At 39.0% G+C, this 11,714-nt stretch overlaps 1 protein-coding gene across 1 annotated transcript; it reads left to right on the top strand.

The window, feature by feature from the left end:
• Window positions 1–1,691: 1,691 nt before the first annotated feature.
• txndc5 (thioredoxin domain containing 5) lies at window positions 1,692–11,671 on the top strand. The gene is made up of 10 exons (XM_077554118.1): window positions 1,692–2,106; window positions 3,315–3,467; window positions 3,759–3,867; window positions 3,956–4,055; window positions 4,542–4,654; window positions 4,826–4,918; window positions 7,030–7,239; window positions 7,373–7,455; window positions 9,748–9,877; window positions 10,179–11,671. Exons 1-10 carry the CDS (start codon window positions 1,919–1,921, stop codon window positions 10,299–10,301), a joined length of 1,302 nt encoding a protein of 433 aa, XP_077410244.1. The 5' UTR covers window positions 1,692–1,918; the 3' UTR covers window positions 10,302–11,671.
• Window positions 11,672–11,714: the final 43 nt, after the last annotated feature.

Genomic DNA, 11,714 nt, shown 5'->3' with positions numbered 1-11,714 from the left:
GCTGCAGCCATCTCCTCCTCCTCGTCCTCACATGACAACTCCTGAATGGCTTCCTTCTGCTTGTCCTCTTGAAGGCGAATCAAATCCTCTGACACCCTTAGCCACACACGCACCCTTAATAGCTTCCTTGTTCTTAAGGATGGTAGCAATGGTAGACTTAGCGTACTGGTACTGGGACGCTAAGTCACACAAACGCGCACCTCGTTCGTGTTTGTCGATGATCTCCTTCTTCTGCTCGACCGTAATTTTCTTCAATGTCTTCTTAGGCTTAACACTAGCCTGTGGTGGGGTCTTTTTCGGTCCCATGGTAGCAAAAGTACACTCCAAAAGTACTCCAAAATGATCCAAAATGTCTACCGAACACAAATCACGTCCGCACTCAAACAAAGGGGGCGACGAACTGGGACGCTGTGAGCGTGAGTCAGCTTCTCGTGATTTCTCGTGTCACGTGATTTGGTTCGTCCGCCGAAAACTAGTTCGTCAGCCGAGACAAAATGCTCGCGAATTTAATGTTCGTGAGGTGAAAAGTTCATGAGCTGAAGTGTTCGTGAGCCGAGGTACCACTATACTTTAGTAGCCACAGCTGCTCTGGAGCAGGCTGAGAGAACCTTGGGCGCCAGTGTGCGCCTACGACCCCAATGACCACCAACAAACATTAGCACCTTCCATACACTGGCGTGATTAGCACTGGAGGTACTGTGTGTGAAGTGTCTTGCCCAAGGACACGACGACACATGACTCGGGAAGAGCAGGGATCGAACAGCCCACCTTCTGGGTATTGAATGACCTTCTCTACACCCTGAGCCACGGCCGCCACAACACTACCACATTGAAGTATGGTGATAACAGCAGTAAATCAGAAAACAAAGGGAAAAAAAAGATACACATTAATACTAACAACTGTTGTAATTTGGAAATGTACTTCTGAAAAAAAATCATAACTTTGTTTTTTCTAGTTCTGGCTAAGAAGATGGTTATTTAGTGTTCAATTTATGAAAATCTAGTTAAAAATTTATGTTTTTCTGCCGGGATTTTTTTTCTTTTCTTGATCAAAATAGGATATTTTTCATAAACACTGTGAGGCACTGATTTCCATTACATTTTGTATTTAGCTTGGTCTACAATACAGAAAGTCATAAAAGTTATGCAAATTTTAACAATATTTATTTACATAATGAGTCATTTGTATATATAAACACTATATTTCTGTGTGTGTGTGTGTGTGTGTGTGCGTGTGTGTGTGTGTGTGTGTGTGTGTGTGTGTGTGTGTGTGTGTGTGTGTGTGTGTGTGTGGTAACGACCAATCATGGCTCACGACCAATTCACCTGTTTTGTGAAACTGAGCTGGGATTGGTCATTACCTGAGCAACTGTGATGCTATTTTCAGTTGGCAGCAAGTGGCAAGATAAATCACATACATAGCTCATAAAAGTGTACATCTGACTGAAAATTAACTTTAATGTTCATTACTGACTTTACTAATAAGTACACGTACTGTATTTTTTTATTATAAATATTAGTTTTGGCTCACATGAGCTGTTTGTATATCACACCATACTATATTTAAAATTACAGTACTATTCATCATGAAACAGAGCAGAATTAGAATGATGATGCCAGCTTTCTCATTTGAAAATCAAGCGCACTAAATTTGCGCAACGTGATCCACTTTCTTATAACCAGTCAGGCTGGTAAGCAGAGCAAAACGCCTGCAGGCTTGCACAGATCTGCACATCACGGTGATTGCGTGGATGTACGCAAAAACAGTCTTCAGGAGCGCGCGCCCATCCACATCTTGCATACCTTTAATCACGTTTCAAAGGCGCAGCGTGAATGCGCTTTCTCCATTGATTGTAGCCGGGGAAGCAGCAGCAGGAACCGCAGCAGGAACCGCAGCAGCGACTGGCAGACCCTCATCATGGCATCCGCACTGATTTACACTCCTTTTACCCTACTTTTTATTCATTCGTTACTTTTTTCTTTGGTGTTTTGCGATCAAGAAGAAACAGAAGAAGAAGAAGAGCACGCCAAGCATACGTACACGGTGGAGATGTTCAACGAGGCTGTGGCCACCGCACCGCACTTTGTCATGTTTTACGCCCCGTGGTAAGTTGACTTTCTGGCTCACTACCGGCTACTTGTACGCAGTGTGTTGCAGAATCTATGTAGCGACATTTGAGCTAACTGGCCAATGTGTTAGCGAGTTAGTTGGCATAGACGCTAGTCGGCACTTGGCTTTTTCCATTGGATTTGAGCTCGTGGTTAGCCATCATGCTAGTATCACAGCTACCGACCGGTTAGCTCGCTTGTGAAGTGATCTTCAACGTTAAATAAAATAACTGTTAAAAAAAAACACTTTAGAGTTTACAGTTAACGTTTAATTGCTCACTTGAGCTACTAGCTGAAGTTATTTATTAAAGGGTAAATGACGTACTGTAGCTGAAAGTTGTGAGTACGGATGCTCACAAAGCTGACGTGGCACAAGCAGAACTGCAATATTTCAAACAATATTCTATTTAACAAATGGAAAATATAAAACCAAATGAAAGAAAAGACCAATTTAAGTGCTTAGACTTTTAAATATTCATATTGTCATGTTCTCAAAATGTCAAATACATTATTTTATTATCGATGGCTGTTTTTCCTCCTAATCAAAATAATGTATCTGTTAAATGTGTCTATTGAATTAATTATATTTATCTTTTTTTATCTTTAATCAGCATTTTTTTTTCTGACTATCATAACTGAAGTCGGGATGCTCTGTGGCGCTCACCCTGTTTTCAGAATATGTACCCCCTGTGAATTCAACAAGATGTCAAGATATGACACTGCCCATCATTGATGCTGCTGCAGGATTTACAGCTCAAACTCTTTTCACATTAAGCAGCATTGACAACATCAAATATGGACTTCCCTGTTGTTTTCCCCTCCAAACTTTTGAAGATTGTTATGTACTCATAAATGTTTTGACGATCAACATACCTCACAAAAGCAACAAGTTGCACTTTTCGACTGACATCTCTGGAGTCATCCAGCTGGAATGAAAGTTGCTAAGTTTTCATACAACTTGATCCCATTCTATCTACTCTGTCTTTAATTTCTCCACTGCATTTTTATATTGCATGACTTTAGTACTGTAGATGTGTACTATGTTAAAGTAAAATAATCACATCAAAATAAATGATTTAACTTAAGTGAGCAAAAACCTACAGCTCAAGTTAAATTAGAATATGTGTGGTTTGTATTAGATGGTGTAAACCTACAGCATACTAAAAGTATGAATATAAGCTTTTTCTGTGTTTTGTTGTGTCCAGGTGTGTCCATTGTAAGAAGCTGCAGCCGACGTGGAATGAACTGGCAGATAAGTACAACAACATGGAAAAGCCCCCTGCCTATGTGGTAAAAATAGATTGCGTCCAGGATACCAGGTTCTGCTCCAAAGACCACAGCATCCGAAGCTACCCCACGTAAGTCGTTCTCTACAAGCCGTAACGGCAAAAATCTGAATGTGGAATTAACTTGAAGTTAGTAGAATCAGAATATGCGGGAGTAACCTGTAAAAAAATAAAACAGTTTAATCCCATAAATATTAATCCTGGTTGAAATTACACGCACACATTTTATGCAAATGTGACTCCTGCAGAGAGGTCAAGGTATGGAGTTCCATTTCATTTGTTTTTTCTTCTTCAATCATAAATTACTTTTCTAGAATTGTCATTGGAGATGTAGTTATCGCGTGTGTTCTGTGTTGTTTGTAGGCTAGTGTTGTACAAGCCGGATCAGAAACCGGTCACTTACCACGGAGCGAAAGTACTAGATGCTCTTGAGGACTGGATGTTGAAAACGCTCGAGATAGATCATTCCCCTGTAAGTGTTGCCAACTTGCCACATAATGTCATAGTTGAAATGTGGCGATTCGTGCATCTCACTTGCCTTCTTGTTCTGCTGCCTCCAGGAAGCAGTGGCGGAACAGGAGCAATCTGAAGAGCCTCCCGAGCCGAAAGATGGCATGTACGAGCTCAGAACCGGCAATTTTAAGAACCACGTGGCCCAAGGTAAAGCTCCCATGTAGAACAAATGTAAGACAATGTAATAGTTTCTGTCATTGGGTGTATTGAATTGGAAAACCTGCTGTTCAGGTTCTAACTAGCAAAAGCGGTCAATCTGGATCCATTCCTCTTGCCGTAATTGACTTAACTGACATTTTATTTTAGTTCGTCGCGTAAGTCAATGCAAAGCAGAGTATGCCTCCATGAAGTCTTGACTGTTTTGGTTTGCAAGCAAAAATAAATGACCAGAAAGGGCAGGATATGACATAGGCATTTTTTAAGCTTGTGTTTATTGGTCCTCCCTTCACATGTTGGCAACAGAGGAGCAGTAAATGTTGTGTAATGCTTGCATTCAACTGTGTAGGAGGTGGGGATTTGCCTTTACAGCTCGAATCTGCTGCAGCCGCAGTATAGAAAATAATTGTGTACATGACCACATCTGTCAATAATATACACGTGTCGGGTTTGCCTGATGATTGGTTCTTTTTTTAGGTTTACATTTCATCAAGTTCTACGCTCCATGGTGTGGCCACTGCAAAGCCATGGCTCCTACCTGGGAACAAATGGCCTCCACCTTTGAGCACTCTGACGTCAAAATAGGAAAGGTGAGTCTTTTTATGACACAATATTATGGAAAGGATAACAATTTACAACCCAAATGACCTAGAAAAGCCTAATGATTTTTTTCACATTTGTTTTGAGTTAGCACAGTATATCATTAGTATGTTAGCATGAATGACTGCGCGTTGACGTTTTCTGGTAAAAAATTTTTTTAGCTGGACTGCACACAGCACCAGGATTTGTGTATTAAGTTCGGCGTGCGGGGATATCCCACACTGCTGTTCTTCAAGGGAGATGGAAATGCAAAGGTACGTTTGGAACTCACTACATAACATTGCTTATTGTTCTTTTGTAAGATTTTAACAGGAAATGGTACAACAATTGAAAAACAAGCATATTGTGATACTTTTTATTTTATTTTTTCATTAATTAAAACAGTTCTTCAAAGTCTCTTTTGACAATAATCGGGCCAAATAGACAGAATTATGTTAAAGAATTGTGCAGTGTCTTTGAGTGTCCAAAAAAGCTCGATACAAATCTTCTCTACTATTATTAATTGTCGAACACTTAAGATAAAGAGAGAATACCAATGTCAAAAGTTTTGCATTTTTAGCACTTTTGTTCATCAGAAACAATGAAATATCTGAAAAATGAGTCAATTTGGAAAAAAATGTGTCATTTTCAGCCGTACCCTAAAATCATTTAAACTTCCTTGGCACCAAAATGTTTGTTGACCAGTGTCACCAAAGTGAATAATATGAATGAAGATTCAATTAAGACGATGACGTAGTTAAAGTCTGTGACATTTTCTGAATGCCGCAAATAGTGACTCAAAAAAACAAGTTGCTGCCGGGAACAACTTCAAAGTAAAAGCGTACCAAGACACTGATTTCAACGTGTTAGTGTGTTTGGAAAGATTTTATCTTAAAGTTGGCCTTACCACGCTTGCTGCGTGTTTAATCATGGATAGCATGACCAATTGCTGATGCTGCTAGCTTGACTAGTCTTGCCCTCTGTTAGAAACTAGGTTCTTTATTTTACATAATTTTGTAACGGTAGACACATTCAATATCCTGTTGAAATTAAAGTTTTTGACAGCATCTAGGTAACGGTAAATGTCTATAAAATGTAAAATATAAGTGGTGCAACGGATCATAAAAGTCACGGTTTGGATCGGATCACGGATTTGAGTCACGGATCGGATCGTTTCTCAAATCAGGAAGAAAAAAAAAAGATAAATAGTAATTTGCCTTCATTTATTTTGTAAAGCGCTTTTTTTCATTAAATGTTAAAAAAAAACTCCAAAATATCTAGCCGTGTAGGATTTGGAACACAACTTTTAAGTGCAATCTGAGGCAAAAACATTCTTATTTTATGCATGGTTCATGTGTAAAACAACAAGGTATTAATGGCTTAAAGTTGTTTTCCTATAGTCTAAACAACTACGTTTGACATTTTGAGTTGAATGTTCAATGACAAAGTTCTATTTATCGTTATTATTTTTTTTGTAATTTTTTTTTATTTTTTTTATTATGAAAAGACCTCAGCGTGTAATTTAAGGCACATTCCCTTCCTTTCAACATGGAGAGTGACTTAAAAGAAGCCTTGGTCCAGATTAGAATATTGAAAAATAGTTAAAGTAAGCCAGTGGATCAGATACCAGCTGTCAAACTTACCAGCCGGCGGCCAGACTCCCGTTCATCATGCTAACAGCTAGCCGCTAGCCACTTACATTATTACTTCTGTAATTAATGAGTTAATTATTTGCTGTCTGTAATTATTTAGCTGTTTCTTAGCATCCTAAATTAGCGATTGAATATGAGTTTGGGATAGCGTTGTGTTGAGGTTGGTCGCATCCACAATGTCAATCAACTACAATAAATTAACATCTAAAAGGGAAGTCAAGGTAGCCATCACGCCAAGATGTGGGCAAACTTAAAAATAAAAATGTACTAAGGTTATTTGCATTGCCATCAATGTATTACTGTATTTGGTAAACTTTATTTTGAAGTTAGGTTTAGCATGTTACGTTGAGTATGTTTCAGCCTCCTTGACATGTCAGAATGGTATCGACTGTGAATACGCACTTTGTTGTCCCCCCCTCCCCCCACACACGCACACACACACACGCACACACACACACACACCAATCAATCAATCCGCGGATGGGGCCTGATCCAAACCGACCACGGATCAATGATGATCCGTTGCACCACTAATCGGTGTAACAATTTTGATGAAAGGAAAAAAAAAGTCATATTCACTGGATTTGACATATATAATCCGATTTTACGGTAAATATATGCATAGCACACACACACGTCTATATACCAGGCCCAATATTGCGTTCAGAGTTTAATAATAATACCGTGACAACAAGTTTAAGGTTATAGTAGCTTACATGTCCTTCCCACTGCAGATTGAGGTAACACGTTACAAAGGAAAGAGAGACTATGACACCCTCAAAGAGTTTGTGGACCAGATGGTCATCGCTGCTAAGAATAAAGATGAAGAAGCACAGGATGAAACCAAGGAAGATGTGAAAGAAGTCAAGGAGCCAAACGAGACCGATGTCAAGGAAGAGCCAAAAGACGTCGAAATCAAGGAAGAAGCAGCCGAGGAGGAGCAGGTGAGCTTAACGTGCATCTTGATCCAGATGGAAAATGTCAGCATGAAAAGAAGCAGCGCCTGTGTTTGTTGCCGACTATTGTACGTTGTACTCGTGCCAACATCTAGCTTGTCTGTTTGCTTTCTGTCCACAGTCCAACGTCTTAAAGCTGACAGAAAACAACTTTGATGAGACCATTGCCAAAGGATTCACTTTTGTTAAATTCTTTGCTCCATGGTAAGGTTGACATTACATTAACTTGTTTATTTATGTAGTTTATATAATATTTTTTGGGATAGTGGGTCAGACTCAACTTTTGTGGGTCAGGCTCAGATCATTTAAAGCACTTGAACATTTATTTTGATAAAATAATTAATTCACATTTATTTTGGTTAGATTTTTAAAAGATTATATTTTCTAACTACTAGTGGTGAAACAGATCAGCGTTTATCCGTGGTCGGTTGGGATCAGGCCCTACGGTTAGGATCGCCTACGATCTGCGGATTGGTTGTTGGAGGGGGACAACAACAAAGTGCGCAATTCACGGTGGACACCATTCAGCTGAAACATACTCAACGTGACACACCGCTTACGCTCAGGCTAACTTCAATATAAAGTTTGTTTACATTGATGGCAATGCAAATAGCCTTAGTAGACATTTACTTTGCAAGTGGCCCACTTTGTGGCATGATGGCTAACTTGACTTCCTTTTTAGACCTTTGTAGTTTTGATCGACATTAAAGTCACGACCAACACAACGCTATCCCGAACTCATATTCAATCACTAATTTAGGATTCTAAAAAAAACGCTAATTACGCCATCATTGCAAGATACGGCAGAAGTCTCCGACGTAAGTGACTACTGGCTAGCATGCAACTACCTGTTAGCATAAACTACGGGTGCCAGGCTGGTTGGTTGCTGTAAATGAGTTTGACAGCTGGTAACTGGCTTACTTGAATTATTTTTCTATATTCTGGACCAAGGCTACTTTGTAATTAACTCATATTCACTCCCAGCCATTTTCACAGAAGCAATCCCCTTCACTCCCGGCTGTTTTACTGGATTTTGTAGCAATTAGCATTAGAATATAGCCAAGTTTCATCATCATTCACAAATCTATTTAGAATTCTGAGTAATTGAGGGTTTTTTCAATATGGTCCTGGTTCATTTCATATGCTCTGCTGCCACTTGCTAGACATTTATGTAATAACTACCATTTTTTTCAACCGTTCTTTGCAGTTGAGAGGCTGCATCAAAACCTTCTGTATGGTCTAGCATAAAAAAACATACAAAAACAAACACATACATTTGTCTTTGGGACACTTAAAACATTTAAAAGAGAATGTAATTATAAATTTTGGGGAGCAAATGAGGAAGGGAATGTGCCTTAAATTATGTTCTGAGGTATTTTCATTAAAAAAAATAAAGATAAATAGAACTTTGTCTTCATTTATTTTATAAAAACACTTTAGTGCATTTAAAAAGAAAAACATTCAACTCAAAATGTCAATGATACTTTAGGCCCTTAATACCTTATTTACATGGACCATGTATGAAATAAGAATGTTTTTGCCTCATATTGCACTTAGTTTTGTTCATAAATCCTAAACGGCTATATATATACATTAATTTTAAAAAAAAAAATTTAATTAATGGAGAAAAATTGTTTCACAGAATAAATTAAGACACTAAATCCTAAATGGCTATATTAGACATTTTTTATTTTTTTATTTTTATTTAATGTGGAAAAGCATATTGCAAAATAAATGAAAAGTACTATTTCTTTTTCTTTTTTTTGCTGATCTGAAAAACGATCTGGTCCGAACTGTGACTTTTGTGATCCGTTGCACCACTACTAACTACATATTTAATGAATGTAAAAAAACAAAACTAATGCAACAAATATTACAGGACTCTTGATAATGTAAATCAGTGGTGTCCAAACTACATCCCGGAGGCCATTTGCGGCCCACCATACATATTTTGGCGGCCCGTGGCATATACTAAAAATATTTTTTGACATGGCCACAATGCTATTTAAAAAAAAATAAAATAGAAAAGAGGTTGGATTAAACTTTTCTAGCTATGCAAAGACACACAAATTTACAGCTAAAATAGTAACAAAATTTCTGTTTAACACCGTGGAGATCAAGTTAATTGAATTTCAGAAAAGAAAATTGCTTCATCAAGGTCCAATTTGTGAAAACATATTAATGGTGGTAAGAATGATGAACTTGGGATTCAGCTGCTGCTCAGTGAAGAAGCGGATCTTATTATAGTGGCACACAGGGATACATTATATCAGCAATGTACAATTGCTTCATTGATTTTACAGTGTTTAATAAAGAAGAACGTAAAAAAGTTCTTCTTCTCATTCTATTCCTCCATCATCTTCTTCTCCTTCACCTCCTTCTTCTCCTTCACCACCTCCTCCTCCTCTTAGAAGTAAAAGTTTTAGACACCCCTGATGTAAATGCTCAGTGGCACATATTTTTTACACACATGATTGAATCTGACGTCCTGTGCAGGTGCGGCCACTGTAAACATCTGGCTCCGGTGTGGGAGGAGCTTTCCACCAAGGACTTTCCTTCTCTGACCAACGTCAAGATTGCCAAAGTGGATTGCACGGTGGAGCGCACGCTCTGCAACAAATATTCTGTGAGTCTGGCGTGTTGACGAGCCCTGGCAAACTCGAGCCATAAAGCAATATAAGTCACATTTTGAAGCTGTGAAAATGCTCATCACATTTGTATTTTTAATGCAGCTCTAATCGCTTAAATTGGTTGTGATGTGTTTGCAAATGAGATCTGGAAACGGGAATCACTACCTGGGTTTGTTTGCCATCGTTAACGCAGTGGTTAATGTTAAACAAGGAAGTGCTGCATGAGCGTTAAAAATTCACACTTGAGTCACGGCGCAACAATGTGGCAGATCTGATTTTGCCGTTGCCCCTCCTTAGGTGCAAGGTTACCCCACCCTGATGATGTTCGGCGCCGGCAAGCAGGGCGATGAGTATAGCGGCCCTCGGGACCTGAAGAACCTGCACGACTTTGTGATGAAGCAGGCGAGGAACGAGCTTTGAGCACCCGCGTGTCGGCGCTCATCCTTCTCGCGCTGCTCGGGCAGTCTTGCACCAGCCAAACCTCATGCTCCTTTTCCTGTGTTGGCACAACAATTCTGGGTGTTTGGGTACACAAATGTATTTCTCATTCTTGGTTCTTTGAAAGTGCTTATGAACTTTCTGAAAGGGGTTTCGGTTGTTTCCTGACATGATTTGTTCAACCATGTTGTTTTTTTTAATAATGGGATCTGTTGTTGAAATGCAAGCCATTAATTGATGTTGAGTGTTACTTCTCAGCCGTCAGTGCTTATGTGACTTGACTCTCAGGGACAACGCTCAATTACCTTTGGAGCGCCTCACAGGAGTCTGACATGAAGACGCGGACACAAATCCACTCCTCCACGGTGCCCCATAATATCACCAATACTTACCAACTTGTTTCTGCAGTTTGTTTTGATCTAAAAAACCTGAACGGTACTCAAAATGTCCTCATAAGGACAAAGGTTTATGGACTTGCGTTAAATTGCAAGCCACTAAAATGGATGATGTGGTGTACTTTTAAAATAGCCTTGCTGCCAATTCCGAACATCCAGGCATTTCTGCTATTTCCACAATACAACGCTTTTATTTCCCCACGTATTGCCTTTGCCTGTGAATAGCATACAAACTAGGCATGTTGTTTTAGTAGTCAAACATTTTACCACATTTTCTAATCAAAATAATCCTCACAAATCAAATTACAATGATCCAAAGTCTAATGCTTTTCTATGAGCAAAGAGCATCGCTTTAACTGAGAAAAATGCTGCATTTGAGGAAAGTGGCAAATCACAATTATCCCACTTGGATTGTGTCAGCTCCGGCCTTTATAGCGTTGAAGCAAATGTAAATACAAGCTACATGTTCAGGTGGCAACGTGATTTGGAATTAACTACGTTAACCAGAACAATTTATTGAAATCGGCCATCTTTGTTTACATTGCCTCAAACGCTTTGAGCGCAGAACTGGGATGAATCCGACATGGTTTAAGACCGCAATTTTGACTTGTGATGTCATTTTTGGAATTGTCATTTGTTTGTACTTAGGAAGTGTATTCTGTGACCCAGTGGGGTCAAAGCACTGAATTAGTTACTAAAAACTCACCCAGCGCCACATGATGAAACTGTTTCTTCATATCGTGTGTAGTGCGCATGTTTATGTGACAAATTATGTAAAACCAGGTACACACACACCAAGCAGTTTTTGCCAGTAAATCTTTATGGAAAGCACATGGTCTAAGAAACTCCAGTGACACTTTTGTTATGCAGTCATGGGTTGTGCACCGCCCATGGAATTATACAAAAAAAGGGCAAGTTGTAACATGAGATTTCATAATAAAAGCTATTCCAAAATAAGTTCTTGTTTCTCAATGTATCTCATAAGGTGTACTTTATTTTT

Source organism: Vanacampus margaritifer, chromosome 20, assembly GCF_051991255.1.
Source record: "Vanacampus margaritifer isolate UIUO_Vmar chromosome 20, RoL_Vmar_1.0, whole genome shotgun sequence".
NCBI lineage: Eukaryota > Metazoa > Chordata > Actinopteri > Syngnathiformes > Syngnathidae > Vanacampus > Vanacampus margaritifer.
Note: the sequence above shows the minus strand (reverse complement) of the source record. Positions and strands in the feature narration are given on the sequence as shown.